Genomic DNA, 20,797 nt, shown 5'->3' with positions numbered 1-20,797 from the left:
TGCCCTCTTTTTCTCTACAATCACAGTTGAATTTGATGAATTTCTTGAATTTATAACTTTCCTGCAGAAAGGGATCTTCTTTGATTTTTTTTCCAAAACAAACATTAATTATTTCTTTATGATTTGGTCCCATAATGAAAACATCCTTTTCCCCTTTATTTGTTGATAAATTGATATATGCCTCTATGATCAATCTGGGCATAATATGCATTTAGAGCAAAACTGAACAGTTTGATTTGTTCATCAAGTGAATCTAATGTCTTGTTGTTCTTGCCACATAATGTCATGTATATTTTCATTATGTCAAATCCAATTAACGCTGCATGTCTCATGATATTTATATGACTTCTGTAAATGTTGTAGAACATTCATATAAAATGTTGAATGATCATTGTATTTTATTAGTCAAAATGTAACTGTCTTTATTTTCTTCCTTTCTCTCCTAATTCTCACCTTCATTCTTGCACCCCTCCTACCCAAACCTCCACTCACAAAATCCAGGAATCTTCAGAGTGGACATTGGATTATCCACCATTTTTTGCATGGTTTGAATACCTCCTCTCCTTCGTTGCGCAGTTTTTCGATAAGGAAATGCTGGTTGTCCAGAACCTTAATTATGCCAGTCACGCAACAGTACTGTTTCAACGGCTTTCGGTGATCACCATGGACATAGTATTCATTTATGGAGTGATGGAGTATGTCTTAACATTCCTTTTATATTTTTTTTTAAATTATTTTGTCTTTTATTAGAGTCATAGAGTTGAAGAAAACAGGTGGCCCACCATATTTTTGCCCATTGACGTTAATACTATTTGTCCAGACCATATCTTTCTGATAAGAACCTGTCTAAACAATCTGCTTCAATTCCTGTTAAACATAGAATTGTATATCTGTGTAAAATGTTAGCCCTAAGATCTCCTTTAAATCTCTTCCGTTTCACCATAAAATTGTGGCCTCTTGATGTCAATACCTACACCATGGGAATAAGATTTTGGCTATATCTTTCATAATCTTGTACATCTCTATCAGGTCACCCCTCAGTCTCCAGGGAATGTGAGCACAGCTGATCTAGATTCTCTCTAACTAAAATTGTCCAATCCAGGCAATAGTCTGGTGAATCCTCTGCACTCTCTCCAGCACAACTACATTCTTCCTGTAGTGTAATAGCAAGAACTGAAAATAATACTCCAAGTGCGGCCTAACCACTTATTAAGTTGCAACTTAACATTCCCAGTTCTTACATTCAGTATCCAATCTATGAAGACAAGCAAGCTATGTGCATTCTTAACCACCCTATCAATCAATGTTACCACTTTTCAGGGATCTATGTAATCATTGAGTGTTTGACAAACATTCTCAGCTTTGGAAATGAATTATTACTGAATATTAAAAGTACTGGTTTTAACAAAATACCCAACCTGGCAAAAAAAATTGCAGGAAATACATAGGTTAAAAAAAAATGAAAGTTTAAAATTGGTGCTCCCTAATGGTTAGTTTGCCAATCCATGCAACACACATTCTCAAATAATTCACTTATATGGCATCTACCAATTCCATGGGTGCCGGATACTGAGGGTTTTACTGTACATGTTCAGTTATGGAGATATAGCTGTATAGTTATTGGCAATATTCTGGTACTATTCCCAAGTCGTTGGTTTGCTTAAATATAAAACCTCGGTTGTGAACGCTTTCTAGCATTCTGACCCTTTTCCAATTTTTCCATTTAACACCACTGAAGCTCAGACATACATGGAATTGAGATTTGCAGCACTGTTTACCATCATGCTTGACCCACTAGTCTCTCAGCCACTGGAGGAGCTCGGTTTTAATTACTTGCAATCAAATCAGCTCAATGATCAGTGTAAAAATCATCCTGGTCACAGGGTGCCTCTCATCCCTACTTGTGCCTCAATTGGGGCTGTTCAATTTAAATTTGATTGGGTAATTTAAAAGAAACCACGAACAAAAGGCAATCCTATTTTTCATCATCCAATCTTTGGATAGCAACATTTGTCATAAAATTGATAGATATTTTGTTAAGGAACTAAGTGGAAAGTGTATATCAATATATATATATTTTATCTATATTACTTTAAGGTGTTGTAAGAACATAAGTAGAACAAAAAAATCAAAGGATATACTGGAGAAGCCAGATTTCATTCTTGCAGTACTGCTACTTTGGAACTTTGGATTACTGATTATTGATCGTATCCTTACATTATAAAGTACCTGTACACCTTTTAAGATGACCAAACAGCAGCAAGATCTTTCTTCTTGACATTTCAATTTTTTTCTGTCTCCTATCTTCTGATGCGAAAGATAATTACCGAACCTGTAATGAGCATTTGCCCCCCTTTTTATTGTGAATTGGATATCTTAATTGTGCTCTTTATAAAGAAAATTGTATCTTGACTATTGGTTTTCTTGTCGTTCCATGGAATAATGGAATGTTGTAAATTGTCCAGAATCTCAGATAAGTGTTGGATGCCTGAATAGAAATTATTTGGAAAGGTCATATTCACTGTTACTGCAGCTGGGAAGAGATCCCTCTGGAATGATGAAGGTAAAAGCTGAGAGAAAATTTACCCTCCCAGATTTGAATGGTGAAGACCATGAGGAGAGCTTTGAAAAAAAAGAAATGTTGCCTTTAAAAGAAATATATGTATGCTTTTTTTTTTAAATCTTCTCTTTGTTAACTTTTTATGAATTACACATACAAAGTATTATTTCTTAATTCAAACCAAGATATTCATTTTCAGTACAATGGCTTCCTGTTTGGCTTGTTGCTTCTTTCCATTGCAAGGATGTTTCAGGTAATTTGGGAATTGCAGTATAATAATGTCAGCAATAGCATGGGTCATTTGGCAGCATTCCTTGAATAAGAAAGCTTTGGCAACAAGTGTCACTGAAGAGGCTCACAATTTAATCATGAGCTGATCCATTTTCCCACACAACCACACTGTCTGGCCTCCCCATAACCTTCGATGCCTTGGCTAATCAAGAACCTATCAATCTCTGTCTTCAATGCACCTAATGACCTGGCCTCCACAATTGCCAGTGGCAACAAGTTCCACAGATTTACCATTCTCTGGTTGAAGAAATTACAATGCATCTCTGTTCTAAGTGGAGGCCCTTCAATCCTAATGTTGTCCTAGACTCTCACCTTTCTACATCTCTATGCATGCCTTTTAACATTTGAAATGTTTCAATGAGATTCTTCCCCCCCCTTATTCGCTTAAATTCCAACAAAAGCTGTCAAACGTCAAACACTCCTCCTGGAAGAATCCTACTGTACCAACTTCAGCAAACTTTTTTTGAAAATTTTACTTAAAAGTTTTCCATACAAAATATACAGTGATGAAAAATTAATGTCAAATCCATTACATGGTAAATGTAAACCCCAATCCCCCTCTTCCCCTAAATAAAACACAATAGCAAAGCAAAAAGAAAGAAAGAAAGAAAGAAAGAGCATAGAAAAAGAATAGAAATCTGGTTGCAGGAGGGCCCCCTTCACCACATGGCATCAATCATTTATATCTTTTAATACATCTAAAGGAGGTTAATGAGGGTCAAACCTTAAAGAAAAGATTTATAAATTAATTCCCTCGATTTGTAAATACAGATGCCAAATTTTCAAAAATACATTAGACTTATTTCTCAAATTTTAAGTTATCTTCTCCAAAGGAACGTGGCTGTGCATCTCTGCATTCCTCCACTCCATACCTAGGTGGGTATCTGATTTTCCACGTTACTGTTTTTCTTACTACTGCTAAAGCAATCTTTTAAAAACTTTTTGGTATATAGATATTTTCAATTTGGGTCTTATCCCTTCAATATTACCTAATAAAAATAACATTGGATTTTTGGGGAATTTAATACCTATTCTTCTTTGGCTTGGCTTCGCGGACGAAGATTTATGGAGGGGTAAATGTCCACGTCAGCTGCAGGCTCGTTTGTGGCTGACCAGTCCGATGCGGGACAGGCAGACACGGTTACAGCGGTTGCAGGGGAAAATTGGTTGGTTGGGGTTGGGTGTTGGGTTTTTCCTCCTTTGTCTTTTGTCAGTGAGGTGGGCTCTGCGGTCTTCTTCAAAGGAGGTTGCTGCCCGCCAAACTGTGAGGCGCCAAGATGCACGGTTTGAGGCGAGATCAGTCCACTGGCGGTGGTCAGTGTGGCAGGCACCAAGAGATTTCTTTAGGCAGTCCTTGTACCTCTTCTTTGGTGCACCTCTGTCACGGTGGCCAGTGGAGAGCTCGCCATATAACACGATCTTGGGAACGCGACGGTCCTCCATTCTAGAGACATGACCTACCCAGTGCAGTTGGATCTTCAGCAGCGTGGATTCGATGCTGTCGGCCTCTGCCATCTTGAGTACTTCGATGTTAGGGATGAAGTCGCTCCAATGAATGTTCAGGATGGAGAGGAGACAACGCTGGTGGAAGCGTTCTAGGAGCTGTAGGTGATCCCGGTAGAGGACCCATGATTCGGAGCCGAACAGGAGTGTGGGTATGACAAAGTCTCTGTATACGCTAATCTTTGTGAGGTTTTTCAGTTGGTTGTTTTTCCAGACTCTTTTGTGTAGTCTTCCAAAGGCGCTATTTGCCTTGGCGAGTCTGTTGTCTATCTCGTTGTCGATCCTTGCATCTGATGAAATGGTGCAGCCGAGATAGGTAAACTGGTTGATCGTTTTGAGTTTTGTGTGCCCGATGGAGATGTGGGGTGGCTGGTAGTCATGGTGGGGAGTTGGCTGATGGAGGACCTCAGAATTTAATACCTATAACTTGTTCTAAATAACAATCCACATTTAATTAAAAAGATGTCACTTTGGGACAAGACCAAGTTGAATGTTTAAAAAAAAGTGCCTAGCTCCTGGCCACATCTAAAACATTGATCAGATAAATCTGACTTCAATTTATTTAACTTTTGTGGTTTAAGGTATAATTGATATTAAAAAAATATTGAACCAATTTATATCTAACACATGGTATTTGTCATTCTATCCTGGCACAAATCTGACTAATTTCATTCATCAATATTAGTATTTAGAAATATGCTATAAACCCAAACAAAAGTGGGAACAAGATCTAAACATAAAGACAAAAAATGAAATATGGGAAAAGCTATGCTCCGGAACGATGAGAAATATAATAAATAAAATAACAAAAAGCAACATACCAAAAAATCCAGAGATCTTTCTTCTAAGTAATATAAGAAGTCAAGAATTGGGCCTCAAACTGGGTGAAGCACAAAAAATATTTATTATGATAGCCTTAGCTGTAGCAAAAAAATGTATAATGTCAACTTGGAAATCAGAAGAGTGCCTGAGAATACAGCAATGGTACATGGAAATGAATAAATGTATTCCATTGGAAAAAATAACATAATTTAAAAAATAAAGTCACATTATTTGAACAAATTTGGGAACCATACATGGAACACAACAGAGAGGGCCTACTGCAGACCTTCACCCCCTAAAATGACAGAACGAGAAGAAGACGAAATGAACTGACCCAGTGTGTAAAAGTAGATGACACAATTTTCTTGTTTATTTTCATTGTGTGATGACATTGTTTAGTGGGTTTATTGTATTGTATATGTTGAACGTTTAATGGGTTTGAAGGGGGGGTGGGAAGAAGGGAGGGGGTAAAAAGGGGAGAAAATGACACTGTGTATATTCAAGAGGGAAATGTTTGTGTGTATTTTGGTTAATATGGTTCATAGTGTGAAAAAAAAAATTTAAAAAAAAAAATTAGTATTTAGGTCCATCTCCCACTGTTGTCTTGGCCTGTGTATACCCCTGTTTCAAAGTATACGCAGCTGAAATAATTTTTTAATATATTTACCATGTACCAACATTTCTACATCACATTTGATAACACCATTGTTAGGACCCAATTTATCTCTTAAATAAGCCCACATTTGAAAATAATAAAATAGTGTATTATTTTGTATCCCATATTTATTTTTTAATTGTTCAAATGACATTAATTTATTTCCTTCGCAACAAACTTCTATACATCTAATTCCTTTCCGAGACCAAATATTTAAAAATTGATTATCCACACCCTTTCGTAAATGAGTGGAAAAACTGCTAACAATATACAAGTGAGGTCTTAATCAACCTAATCTTATATAATTTAATTGGCATCTTAAAATCAAAATTCCAGTCATGAGCACGTTTCTGGTCATGTTTGGTGTAAAAGAATTGGCTACTCCAGTTGTGGCACTGACCAACACTGCACTTAGAAAGTACGTTTATTGGCTTCAGAGCAGTTTGACATTTTTCAAGATTTTCAGGATGCGCAAGTCGAGACAAAGATGGGAGAATGATTTAAAAATAAATACTTGAGGAAATTTTGTTAGAACTTTGTCAGGAAAGTATGACCAATATAATTAATGTTACAGAATGGTACAATATAATTTTTTGCATCAATTATATTTTACTCCACAGAAATTAAATTCTAATTTTTCAGATAAATGCTTTAGATGTAATAAAGAAATAGGTACATTTTTACATTCTCTTGGGAATGTTCAAAACTAAGACCCTTTTTGATAGAATTTGGTTTATTTTTGGAAAGAGTTACAAAAATTAACTTTCCTCAAGATCCAAATATTTTTTTTAATTGGAAATATTTTTGACACAGAATTGAATTAAATAAATATCAAAAATAATTTATTAAAATAGCCCTAGCGGTAGCAGATGCGTATTTGGGAATGAGTAAATGGCCATACTGAAATAGGTAGTTGTATACCACTTGAAAATATTACATATAATTTGCATAATAAATTTGAAGTTTTTCAAAAGATTTGGAAACCATATTTTCAAACTGTAGGAATTGGGTTGTAATCATGCAACCTGAATCTTCAAACTCCTAAAATTAAGATATGCTTAATTTTATTTGATAGTCTTAATAGTTTTGATTTTACTTATAATATCCAGATGTTCTTCTTTTCTAAGGGGCTGATTTTTTATTTGGGGAGGGGGGTTTAATATCATTAAATCTCTATATTCATTTTTATTATTTTGAACAAGACAATGTTTTCTTTTTGATGCATAAGTGGAAATTTAAATAAATTTACAAAGAGAAAGATTTCCAGGATGATCCTAATGTCTCTGAAAATGAGGTCCATTTAAACAATTGATTAGTATTGCCATTCAGTTGTTGTAGCATGTATCAGTTTCATTACTCTGAACAGATTTCATAATCAGTAATTTTAGAAAGAATCAAAAATATCCCGGCGGTGAAATGCTTGAAATCTTTGATTTTAATTACAGGAAAGACATTTGGAAAGTGCTGTACTGTTTGTGATTCTGATGAACTTTAAACACATCTTTCTTTATGTGGCGCCTGCATATGGTATCTATCTGCTACGTTCCTACTGCTTCACTGAAAATAAGCAAGGTACTGAGCTAATTTTTCAACAGATTAAGATGTGCTTTAGTTAGATTCTTCAGTTGTAAGCAAAAGCAAAGACAATTTATCTGGATTAGTCTCAGAGGCTTCTGAAGAGTGGAGGAAAAACATAAGTATAGATGAAGTGTATTAATTTGTATATCTTTGCCACATGAAAATGTAACTTAGAAGGACATAATTCACCTATCCACGTTGCAACATTCAGATTTAAAGAATTCCAGGGATTTAATGGCTCTAAAACTATAGCTTTTTGATATAAATGAGCAGCATGGTAGGCCACATTTATGCTATTTTCTTCATAAAATGAAATGTTAACCTTAGAATCAGTTTTATCCGCGACTCTGTGGGACAGATGATTTTACTTGTTTCCATTTCATACTGGTTGATAACAATCAAAAGAAATTACTACACACCCTTTTTTTTTGCTCATGTTTGTCTAATTCTCTCTTAAAAGTTGCTTGTTGTAATTTCAGTAGTCACAATTTATTGACTCCATAAATTTACTGGCCGGTTATCCTGCCCTAATGAAGTTCCTTAAAAGTCACCAGTGACTTTTATTCCCATAAATCATTATTGTTAATTTGAATATTGGGATTAAGAAACAAATGGTAAAAGTGGACATATTTTGAAAGCTTTTTAAGACTTTAATATTGTTAACATATTTTGATTATTGCCATCTCCCTGAAATTCAGTTATGGTAACCTATTCAAGATAACCAACTGCATTTGTATGAGAAATAATCTTAACTTTTAAAAAAGAATTAGACATACAGCATTGTAACAGGCTAATTCGGCCCTACGAGTCCATGCCGCCCATTTTACACCCCATTAACCTGCACCCTGGTATGTTCTTGAAGCGTGAGAGGAAACCAGAGCCCCCGGAGAAAACCCATGCAGACCTGGGGAGAACGTACAAACTCCTAACAAACAGCATGGGATTCAAACCCAGGTCTGGTTTCAATCGCTGGTGCTGTAAAGGTGTTGCGCTAGCTGCTTGGCCAACTGTGCCACCCAATCTTTAAACAATGGTAACAAATGAAGGGAATTCGTGACGTATTTTGAAATAGTTTGAGTTTCTCAAAGCAGTATTAAAATGGTAAATATTTTTGACATTTTAAAATGCTCCATATTACTTAATTTTATCATTGCCTGATTTTTAAATTATTTTTATCATTTCCTATATTCGCTGATTGTCTTTAATGTTTCCTGTGTTTATTTTTAAGATGGATCAATCCAATGGAGGAGTTTTAGCTGTTCCCGCCTTTTTGCCTTGGGATGTATAGTCTGTTCTGTTTTTGTTGTCTCATTTGGACCCTTCATAGCCATGGTAAAGATGAGTGTGATCAATGAATTTAAAGCATTGTACTCTGTACCTTAAGATGTAATTTATATATACCCTGACCCAAATGGAGCGCAGATTTCTTAATGTAGGGACTGAATGTGCAGGTCTCTTGGAGACTTTAATGCCAACTCATTGTCATATTGTGTAATCTGTTTCCTGTGGAACAATGGTTTATTGGTGAGTATCTGAAAGAACTCAGAAGCCTGCTGAAAAGTAACAGAAAGGGGGGAAGCTACTTAGTTAAGTGGCTGGAGATGTGTGCAAGTAGCCGAGAGCGTCCAAATAATTCATTATCAAGAACAGGTGAAATTAACCAGTGACACCACAAGATGGGTACAACAAGGAAGGATGTTTATTTTCAGGACACGGTCTACAAAGGATTTGTTGCTTTATACCAGAAAGAAATAAGCAATTTTCAGCCAATGTATCACATTCACAAAAGTTGGGAACAAAGGTGGAAGAATATCCCAAGGAGTCATAGAATTTCTACGCACAGCAACAGGACCTTTGGCCTAATTTGTCTATGCTGTCCAAACTAGTCCCATTTGCCTGCGTTCAGCCCATATCCCTCTAAAATTTTCTTATCCATGTACTCTCTAAATGTCTTTGAACGTTACAATTGTCCCTGCTTCTACCACTTCCGCTGGCAGCTCAGATGCAATTGTAATGATCCTAATAGTAATACCCTCACAAAATAAGGTAAGATTATTAACTTGTTGTTACAGAGAGATTCATCTTAAAGAAATGCATTTCAGACCATGTCATGTTTACTTAATGAACATGCCAAGTACATGTATACAGCGAAGAAGGATGAGTGGTGACTTAATAGAGGTCTATAAAATTCTGAGAGACATAGATAAGGTGGACAGCCAGCACCTTTTTCCCAGGGTAGGAATAGCAAACACCAGAGGGCATGAGTACAAAGTGAAGGGAGGAAAATTTAGGGGAGGCATCAGGGGTAAGTTTTTTTATACACAGAATTGTGGGTGCCAGGAATGCCTTGCCAGGTTGGTGGTGGTGGAGGCTGAAACATTGGGACCATTTAAGAGACGAAAGGGATGAAAGAAAAATAGGGTTAAGAGGTAGGAAGGATTTAGTTTTTCTGGTAGGAATATATATAGGTTGGCACAACATCGCGGGCCGGAGGACCTGTACTGTGCTGTCGTGTTCTATTCACAATTTATGCTTTGAAAGAACATACATTTAAATTCCAAATGGTTTGACTTGCTTAGATAGTTCTATTACATCTTTGGTGATATGATCACAATTGCCATTTACACCCATCAGAATTGCATGTGACATTCTGGAGTGGTGATGGAGATTGCTTGAAGATATGGCTGATGGATTTGCATGTCTTTCAAGGTAGTGGAGATTGTGGGTTTTGAAGTACAGTTAAATGAAAGATGTTGCTATAGTACATTTTTGGGTTGGAATCTGGCTTCTGGATAGAGAACAATAAAATTAACTGTTATAAAATACCAAGACTCTGGATTCTTCTTGGAACCTTGACACTCTTGTGAGGAGTCTTCCCACTTTTCTAATTTGTGGCTGGATTGATCTTGCATGCAGCTGGTTTAAACACAGAGGGCCAAATGGCTTCCATTTTGTAGCCTTTGTCTTGTTCAAGATGCTCATTGGCTTAAATGTGAATGAACTTCTCATGTCCTATCTACAATTCTTCCACTTTCAATTGTGTATCCCCAAATCCTAATGGTTGTTCTGCAATATTTGATTCATCTTACATTACTTTTGGATCCTGTATTTTCAACATTATTAGTATATATCAGAATTAGATGACAATTTTTGGGGGGACAAAATAACTCATGGGGCATTTTATCCTCTGCAATAAATTATTTTTGTATCTTGCAGGTGTAGAGTAAAAAAAAGTGTTTTCAAGTGTTTTAATAACTTGTAATATGGTATATGTTGGTAAGATATATTAATTGCAAAATTGGAGAATGTTTTTAAACAATAAATAATGCATATATTTGAAATTTTAGATTATTTGCAACATTATATGTTGATTTACATATAAACTTAAATTTGAGAATAAAATAAATTAACATTGCAAATATCAAGTCATGTTTTAAAAAATATTTTGGTAGAAAACTTAATTTTAAAGATGCAAAATGCCCAAACAGGGTAATGATTGGTGTTTGTTTCTTTCATAGGGCCAGCTACCTCAAGTCCTTACACGACTTTTCCCCTTCAAACGAGGCCTCTGCCATGCATATTGGGCCCCAAATTTCTGGGCCATATACAATGTAGTGGACAAAGCTTTGTCTCTCATTGGTAGGTCCAGTGGACACATAGTACCTGGGCATTTTTAAAAAATGCTGATAATAATGGAAATTAATTCTGTATCTGCGTGTTGAAAACTAACAATAACCTAGAAACTATATTTTTATAGAGCTAATTCTGGATCAACATAATATGTAATGGAAAACTACTGTTTCAAAAAACTGACAGGCAACTTTTATCTACTGCTGCAGCTGTGAAGTTGCAGTTACTGGATCCAGCTAAAATTTCAAAGGCGTCGATGACAGGGGGCTTAGTGCAGGAGTTCCAGCATGCCGTCTTGCCTTCCGTGTCACCACTGACCACGCTGGTCTGTACATTACTCTCCATAATGGTCAGTATCTGCATGTGACTTCCACATCATTCCATGTTTACACTGCAAAGAACAGTCACTCTCACTGTTCTTTGATCTGTTTCATTTTGGCTGATCTGAAGATGGTCGGTTGAGTTTTCTGGGTTAACATTGATTTTATATTAAAGAAAAATGCTGTTGCAACTATTTTTTCATGACTGATGTAGCTGAGAAATAATGGTATCTGTTTTTATTTTTGCTTCTGTTATTAATCACGTGTCTGTATTTTCTGTTTGAAGCCTGCTATTTTTCATCTTTGGCTAAAACCTCAAGGACCTAGAGGATTCCTTCAGTGCCTAATTCTTTGTGCATTGGGTTCATTCATGTTTGGCTGGCATGTACATGAAAAAGCCATTCTCATTGCTATACTGCCTTTGAGGTATTTTACTTTTAATTTGTTGGGGATGTTGTTTAATAGGTAATATTTTGTGCAGTGTGTTAGACAATGGGTATTGGATGGAGTGATGCAGAGATGTTTAAACTGTCGGGCAGCAGCTGCATTTTGAACCAAGACAATTTGATTGCTAGCAATGCAATGGTGCAACAAGACTAGTGTTAATTTCTGTCTTCAATTTCTCCGAAACTGAGAAGCCAGGACAGAGTCAACCTCCTTGATGAATGAGAGATTAATAAAGGACATTGGTGAATCAGATGTATGAAAACCATTGCTCCTAATCTGACTCATTTAACAGTGATTAAAATTGTTACAGTAAAATATTTATTGTGAAATTGCTCATCTATTGCTATTTGTTTTCTTGTTAATTTATAATTTATGTCAGATTTTTTTGCCACTTAAAGTGAAAATATTCTTGTATTCCTTTTTTTTAAATTTAAAACCATTAGCTTATTTGCTGTGGAAAACAGAAATGATGCTGGAATATATATTTTCTTAGTAACGACAGGACATTTTTCTCTCTTCCCTCTTCTCTTCACAGGACCAGGTAAGGAAAGGATGTTCATTCACATTTAATAACTACTATATATCTTGCGTCCTAAAGTAATAAAACATACTGTTAATTTTTAATTCCTACTTTTAAAATTAAGCAATAGTTTCAAACCACTGACTTTGCCTGGTGAAGTGCTGCCATGGACAGGCTAGATGGTCCTAGGTTTGATTCCCCAATCTCTGCTGAGTTAATGAATTTAGTCAAGGAACCAATTGGAGCCTTTACAAATTCCTTTGCGATTTCTGACAGGTCCAGTATAATCCCACCACCAGGCATATCTTCCCTTTTCCTGCATTTCACAGGGACTCTCACTTTTTGACCCATGGTCCACTCTTCCATTCCCACCCAGCACTCCTGCTCCCATGGAATCATCCTTAGTAACAAGAAGAGATGCAACATTTCCCCCTCCCACCATTCAGAAACCCAAACAATCTTTCCAAATGAAGCAACAATTCATTTGCACTTTGTCCAATCTCCTCTAATGCATTCTGTGTTCACACTGTGGTTTCCTCTACATTGGAAAAACTAAATGCAGATTGGGTGATCACATTATTTATTTCTCAATATTTATTTTTATGTATTTGCATAGTCAGTTTGTGTTTATTTTCTCTTTGTTTACATATCTTTCTTTTGTATACTTGAGTACAATTTACAGTAAAAGTTAGTAGAAATTCTGCCTGGGCCATAGAAAAGGGATCTCAGGGTTGTATGTGATGTTGTACATGTTCTCTGAGAATAAAATTGAACTTGAACTTGAATTTTTCATTGTGTCTGTACTTGGTCCACATGGGTGGCCCTGAAACTCCAGATGCATACCATTTTAATTCTCAATCCCACTTCTGTTCTGACCTGTCTTGTCTGCACCCTCCCCCACTGCTATAACAAATTTCTATGCACACTAGAAAAACAAAATCTTACCTTCTGACTAGGCATTTTGAAACCTTCTGGAATGAATCCAAAGGCATTTTCTGCATGTATTTAAAAACAAGTGGGTATCTTGGGAAAGAGTAGGGCTACTCAAGGGAAAGGAGGGAATTTACACGAGAGCCAGAGGATGTGGGCAAGGTACTGAATGAGTAATTTGTCTTGGCACTCATCAAGATCAGAAGGAGCTATTTTGATATTCGAGGGCACATTGATAGTACGAAGGAGGTAGTGCTGAACCTCTTGAAGAACATAGTTGAATAGGTTCCTAGGAACTGATGAGACTTATTCCAGGTTATTGAAGCATAAAATGACAGAAGGAGAAGATAACGAAAAGAACTGACTCAGTAAAATTTCTTGTTTATTTTTATTAACTGACAACATTGTTTAACGGGTTTAATGTATCTTATAGATTGAACTTCAAATAAATGGGAAGGGGTGAGGAAGGGAGGGGGAAAAAGGGGGAGAAAACGACACTGTATATATTTAAGAAGAAAAATGTATGTATCTTGGTCAATATGGTTTATAGTGTGAAAAATAAAAAATAATTTAAAAAAAAGCACGAGAAGAGATTGCTGGGGCTTGGACAGAGATCTGTGTATCCTCTTCACAGGAAAGGTCTCAGTGGACTCAAGAGGAGCCAATTTTCTTTGTTTAAGAAAGGCAGCAAATTACAGGCTAGTGAGCCACATATCAGTGGTAAGGAAATTACGGGAAAAGATTTTTAGGATTTACTCGCATCTGGAAAACCTGAGACTAAATAGCTTTGTGCAGGGGAGGTCATATGTTGCAAACCTGATTGAGATTTTTGAGATGGTAATTGATGAAGCCATGGCGTTGGGTGTTGTCTATGGATTTTAGTATAGCATTCAACAATAACCTTTATGGAAGACTGTTGCAAAGGAATAATGTACATGGGATTCACAGTGACTTGGTTAATTGAACTGAAATTTGGTTAGAAGATAAAGAATAGAGGTGGAGGAGTTCTCAATGGAGGTCTGTGACCTGTTCTTTTCTGCAAGGATCCATGCTGGGATCTCTGTTTGTAATGTGTATAAATGATTTGGTCAAGATGGACTGATTAGTTAGTTTACAGGTGACATTAAAATTGTCAGAGTTGTGGTCAGTGAGGAAGGATCATTGAAAGATCCAGCAATGCATAGACCAATTAGAAATTTGGATGGAGAAATGGGGAGGGGAGGGGGGTGGAATTTAATCTGGACAACTATAAGATTCCGCACTTTGGGAGGTCAAATATAAGAGGAATATGTGCTGTAAATGGCAGAATCCTGAGTATTGATCTACAGAGGAACCTTGGGATGCAAGTCCATAGCTCTGTGAAAGCGGTAGCACAAGTAGATCGGGTGGTAAAGAGCGCATATGGCATGTTTACCTTTGTCAGTGGGACACTGAGTACAAAGGCTGGGAAGTCCTGTGGCAGTTGTATGAAACTTGGGTTAGGCCACATTTGCAGTACTTGTAGCCACACTATGGGAAGGAGAATGGGACTTTGGAGAGACTCCACAAAAGGTTCACCTGGATTAGAGACTATTAACCAAAAAGGGAGGTTGAATGCATTTTATTGGGGACATTGGAGACCGAGAGAGAACCTGATGGAAGTATTTGAAATTATGAGAATAAATAGCATAGGGTAGATAGTTGTACCCTTCATCCCAGATAGTTGTACCCTTCATCCCAGCATGGGAATGTCAGCTAATATAGGGCATAGATTGAAAGTGAGATGGCGAAAGTTTAAAGGGCAAAATTTCTTCACACAGTCTGGTAGTCGCCTGGAACGTGCTGGCAAGAGAGATGGTAGAAGCAGATATGGTAGAAACATTTAAGAGGCATTTAAACAGACTCGTGAACCAGCAGAAAATAAATGGTTATAAGCAGTGTTCAGGCAGATGGGATTTGTTAGGTAGGTTTCGTGGTTAGCACAGACTGTGTTCTGTATTCTGTTCTACGTTGTTACAGTACTGGCCAGATAAATTTGCTCTTGCATCTCATGCAGTGTGGTGATGTTTGATGTTTTTTGTTGTTTTTAGAGATACCAATTAAAATCTGCCTCATGCTCTTCTTTACTGTATACAGTTTCTCTGCTCTGCGGGCTTTATTCAGGTAAGTTGAAATCCCTCTCTCAATAATTTTATATGAATAGAGTATAGCTCTACATCATGAGTTTAAATATTAGAATTATTATTTGAAAATGCATAGTAGAGGTTTTTATGGATTTTATTTCCTTCTTGTGGTTGTTCTAAATCTATAATCAAATGTCCTCTTTATCTTGTAATAATTGTCAACCACCACAAATTCTCATTTTTATGGCCTTAACATGAGAGTTGTCAAACAAAAAAAAAATTGTCACCAAGTCTTTTCGGGATATTGAACTAAATGGACAAAAGCCTGGTCAGAAATAAACACCTGTGCACTTTTGAGTTTCTTCAAATTAAATACAAAATAGGAAATGGTGTGGCTGTGAGGCTTGCAACAGCAGTACTGAGTGCCGAGTAGTGAGTGTGGATGAAGTGTGTGTGTCTATATACACATACACACACATATATATTTTTATAAAGAAGTTGTAATTGAGTGTTATAGGAGAGTGATGGAGGTGAGTGAATTGAGTGATGCCTGAGGCTGGTGATACCTTCAGTAGGATTTACAGGTGCATTCGCTGGCCTTGACCTTTGAACGAATCAATCAGCACCTGAAAGACAAATGGAGATTTCAAAAGTTAAAATGAACTTCTCCAACCAGACATCAATAATCCCCTCCCCCAGTCTCTCGCTTTCCCTCATCTGTCCCCCTTCCTCCAGCTCCCCTGCTCCTTCCCTTCCTTCTCTTATCAGAGAACTATCTTTTTCACCCTTCTGCCCCTTCTCCTACCTATCACCTCTCAGCTCTTTTCTGTTCTCTCTCTCATCTGCTAGCCTGTGCTTCTTCCTCCTCCTCTCCCCCCACCTTCTTATTTGGCATCTGTCGTATTAGCAACACGCCTGAAGTGTCAACTGCCGTTTGCTTCCCATGGATGCTGCATGACCTGCTGAGTTTCTCCAGCATTTTTGTGTGTTGTACCCATACCTGTGCAGCCCATTATGTTCATCTGTTGAGTGATAATCTGGCATTGATCCCCATTGCTGTCTGCTACAAATACTTTGCTGATGTGAAATAATATTTCTTCCATGCCCTCAACAAAGATTTCCAATTCAGCTTCTGATATCTTATTATCTGCTTTCTTTGGTACCCTGTAAACTCTGCAACTACAGCAGCCAGAAAACACTATCTGTGGGCTACTTCAGGCCCTCAGATCCATAAATAAATGGATTGAATATTGGTGCCTCCATGAAAACATGATGCAAATATGCATGAGAATGAGGCTTATGGCCTGTAAATTGACTGGTGTGGTCAGTCAACCAAACATGACAATCCCTGTGCAATACACAAATGTGCTGGAGAAACTCAGCAGGTCACATAGCATCCATACAAAGTGAAGGGCCTGACAAAGGGCTCAGGCCTGAAACACTGGTTATCTTTTACTTCCTATGGATGCTGTGTGACCTGCTGAGTTTCTCTGGCACATTTGTGTATTCCATTTGTCCCCAGCATCTGCAGACTTTCTTGTTTAACTGTATATTACAAGCTTTTGTTTTATTTAGTGAGTGTCACTTTGGAGGTTGGTGCAAGTTTCAACCAGTTTTCACAACATTTACAGACTACATGATACCATCATGTCCAAACTATAAACAAGGTTGATGCTCTCAACTAAGACCAAGAACAATGGTTGTTTATTCAGGGAAAACAGATGGTGAAAGAGGGTTATGTGATGGGGATACTTAAACAGAATTCATCCAGCCATCTGATAAACAGAGGTGAAATGTCTCTGTGGGAAATGGACAATTCTGCTGATTCTCCTTGTTAGGAGAATTATTGAACCATCACATCCATTGTAATGGTCATTTTGATTAACCTATATCTGGGTAAAGGAAACAGGAGAATTCCCGCATTGGATCGTGACCATTTTGACGACCTGTGCCTGGGTTTTGGAAGCATTGTGGAAGTTACACGTTTCGTTTTCCCTAAGCAAGGTGCGACGGGTTATTTTTTATATGATATATAAATATGTTTTTTAAGAGAGAGATTGTGGGGGTTTAGTGTAGGTCGCCACAGTTACTTACACCACATCTCATTTAAAATGCGAGAGCTTTCCTGAAAAAGAGACAGGTGCAAATGAAACAGTCCATGCTCAGAGGCTGATAAGATGTTTCAAAGACTGGGTCTGGAGCCCTGCAAGAAGGTCATGTGGTTTTGCAAGCAAAGAGAGAGAAAAGACCAAACAGGCTTTCTGTGTGTGTGTGTGTGTGTGAGAGAGAACTGTTGTCTGCAGTGTCTTTTGGAAGCTTGTTGAAAACCCCATTTTGAAGACTGGTTGTGAGTTGTGAGTTCAGCCTGGTGAAAATCCTTGTGGTCCTTACAAGAGGAAATGGCTGGCTAGAGTGTTTCACCTGAAATAAGAGAAACGAGGAACTCTACAATCATCTGGAAGAAGAGGTTATCATTTGGGGAAAACCCTGATGGGGCAAGTTTCTTCGGCAAGACACTGAAGTACTGATTGTGGGAAATTAGTTTGTTTGTGTCCAACAAGCAACAAATCTCTCTCTGAAACTAACAAGAACTTTCCTGAGCAGCAACCATTACCTTTAAACACCAGAGCTTGGTGAAAATTCATAAATGTTAAATTCTGTGCACAGTATAAGAATTTCCTGATACCAGTGAACTTGGAGAAGTGAGGTGAGATTGGACTGTGAATCAAAGAACTTTCCTGAACATATACACATAACATACATGTGCACTTAGAATTAGAAGGGAGTTAATAGTAATAAGTTAAAGTTTGATCCTGTTTTTAAGTTTAAAGAAAATTAAAAGTAACTTTTATTTAAGTAACCATTTGTCTTGGTGAATTTCTATTGCTGCTGGGTTTTGGGGTCCTCTGAGGTAACACCAGGAAAAGGGGAGTTGTGACGACCATTCATATGAAAGAACATTTCTCAGGAAGCAAATTGATAATGATTCATTAGTTTTTGGCAGTCTGATCATTCATTCTCTTACATCCTTCATACTTACTTCCGAGCATCGGTTTAAAATTATGAGTTTCAACACAGGGTTTCTAAGGCTGAACTTTGGGAATGACTTTCCAGAATTGTGCCTAAGCTGTAATGGTTTGGGTATTCCACATATACACACAAGTATATTCACACATAGTTGGGGTAGATTTAAGTGAGATGTTATATTATTAGTAATCATTAATAAATACATTGTTTTAAAAATAAAACTGTCTTGGTGAATTTCTACTGCTGCTGGTCTCCGATGTAACATAATGACAATTCCAGTATCATTTATTGGTGGCTATCCAATTTTAAGTTTTAGAGTCACCTTTCGTCATTCAGGTGCTTATTGAGCTGTTGTGTACTGCTTCTATATTCTTAAAAGTCATTTTGCTGCCCAGATCAGTAACTTAAAGATTTCTAAAGCTTCCCTGAGTTTTAAATTTTGATGAAAAATACTTACAGTAATTTTGACAGATTCTAAGCATGAGAAAATATATGTTGGTTAACTTGGCTCAACTTGTGTACCAAAGAATACCAGATCACAGTTAATATTTGCAATTGATTAAAAAAAATGTATCTAAGCAAATAAAATCTATCTAAGTTTGTTACTTATACAGGAAAGAAGGAACACTTCTAAACTGGCCGGAATCTATCTACCTCATTGGTCTTGTTCCCCTGCAAGTTATTTGCGAGATCATCTATCCTCTAATGCCCTGGCAGCAGAGGTTTCCTTTTGTACCACTATTGCTTATCTCAGTATATTGTTCACTGGGAATTACTTACGCTTGGATTAAAATGTATATTTCAGTCCTGCATGAGACTTTGACTCGTAGGAAAATGAAAACACAGTAGTTAATGAATTAGTTCAACCGTGAATTTGGAGTTGTTTGACAGGAATCATGTCAGAGTAAGGAGCAATTGAGTAATTGTGGATGTAGTACAAGAATCATGAACTTGATACAAGAATGAAAATTAAAGTGACAGTACTGTAAATAGATCCTATTTTACAACAGCCGCTGATAGCCTGAGTGCCAGGAACAGCATGATCTTTCAAATGACCTTTTTCTCTTGAAGTTGTGTCTGTGTTGAGTTTAAGGTTAATTTCACAATTCCAAATAATTCTGTCTTGGATTGGGAATGTGATTTGCAATGCAAAAATCAGTGTGGCTAGCCATTTAATTTTTAACAGTGAATTTTGAAAGAAATCTGTTTTATCTTTGTAATATTTACAGTGAATTTTTATTTTCAAATAAAAGTTTGTTCTTGGTTGTCAATTTTTAAAAGAAATGTTTTAAAGTGTTAATAATAGATTTAAGGACCAATCAGTAAATGTAACATGGAAAACTGTTATACAAATCTTTAAATTTTAAATTGAACCATGTCAGTAAAATTGCTTACCAAAAAATGTTTCAAGATAAATTTAGTTTCTAATTTGTGTAAATAGTTTCTTAGTGAAAGTGAAAATGCTTAAAAAATATTTGGGATCAACTTAACTAAATTTATGAAATTCATTCATATAACATCAAATAAAGAAAATTGTTTGCATTATCACTACTGGCCTCTTTTTGCCCTAAATAACATGAAACATCACTGGTGCATCAGGTCAACTGTAACGTTCACCAATAAGTCAACAAAGCAAAATGGGGCGAATGGGAGTAGCAGCTTTGAATTAAAGCCATGAAAATGAACCTTAACAAAGTATTTCAACTCAAATTGGTTGTAAACTAATATCTCCTTGTACTTTTTTTTACATATACATCAAAAACTAACAATATTAAATAAAGGCATTCATTTAACTATTGCCTTCACAATCTCAGAAACAAAGTGGTTCACATTCAATTAATTATGTTTAAACATCATCTTCCCCTTAAATCAGACCCTCAGAATTGATGTCAACACTTCCACTTCAGTTTTGTGAGTTCTCAAGTAGCTAATGAGGCCATAGTGGAACTGCAGTCTCTTCCAAAGAAACCTGAAGCCAGAGCTGATCATGTTTCCTTTATTATCATGTACATAAATACACTATGTTTGTCCATGTTTGTTTGCCATGAAGCCACACAAAGAGCTGTCACTAATCAACTACCCCAAGAAAGAATCAAAACACAAAAATGCAGGAGGAACTCAGCCTGTCTCACAGCATCCATAGGAGGTAAAGATATACTATTGCCATTTTGGACCTTGACGTACGAGTGAAAATAGACAAGCATCAGAATTAATGGGTGGGGGGGGGGGGTGAAGAATGGAATTGGGAGGAATACAGACAAAAGGTGTAAATTTAATTTCATAAAAGGAAAAGTGATATAATTGATTTTGGCTGTGAAAGGAAATGGGAAGAGAAAGACAACTTGAGGAAAGGAATCAAGGATAAAGATTGGGGCTGGGGGGGGGAGGGGTTTAACCAAGAAGTTGATGCTA

The 20,797-nt window shown here is 36.7% G+C and overlaps 1 protein-coding gene across 2 annotated transcripts; it reads left to right on the top strand.

The window, feature by feature from the left end:
* Positions 1-507: 507 nt before the first annotated feature.
* On the top strand, positions 508-19,862 carry alg8 (ALG8 alpha-1,3-glucosyltransferase). Of its 2 annotated transcripts, XM_069891842.1 has the most exons (11): positions 508-695; positions 2,098-2,207; positions 2,746-2,813; positions 7,277-7,403; positions 8,638-8,741; positions 10,928-11,048; positions 11,249-11,388; positions 11,646-11,785; positions 12,250-12,347; positions 15,326-15,398; positions 19,000-19,862. In XM_069891842.1, the coding sequence occupies exons 1-11, from the start codon at positions 592-594 to the stop codon at positions 19,232-19,234; spliced, it is 1,320 nt and encodes a 439-aa protein (XP_069747943.1). In that variant the 5' UTR covers positions 508-591; the 3' UTR covers positions 19,235-19,862. The 2 variants fall into 2 exon arrangements, with proteins under 2 accessions (XP_069747943.1, XP_069747944.1); XM_069891843.1 differs by lacking the exons at positions 8,638-8,741; positions 11,249-11,388; positions 11,646-11,785.
* Positions 19,863-20,797: the final 935 nt, after the last annotated feature.

Source organism: Narcine bancroftii, chromosome 7 (assembly GCF_036971445.1).
Source record: "Narcine bancroftii isolate sNarBan1 chromosome 7, sNarBan1.hap1, whole genome shotgun sequence".
Taxonomy (NCBI): Eukaryota; Metazoa; Chordata; class Chondrichthyes; order Torpediniformes; family Narcinidae; genus Narcine; species Narcine bancroftii.
This window is presented reverse-complemented; position numbering and strand designations above follow the sequence as displayed.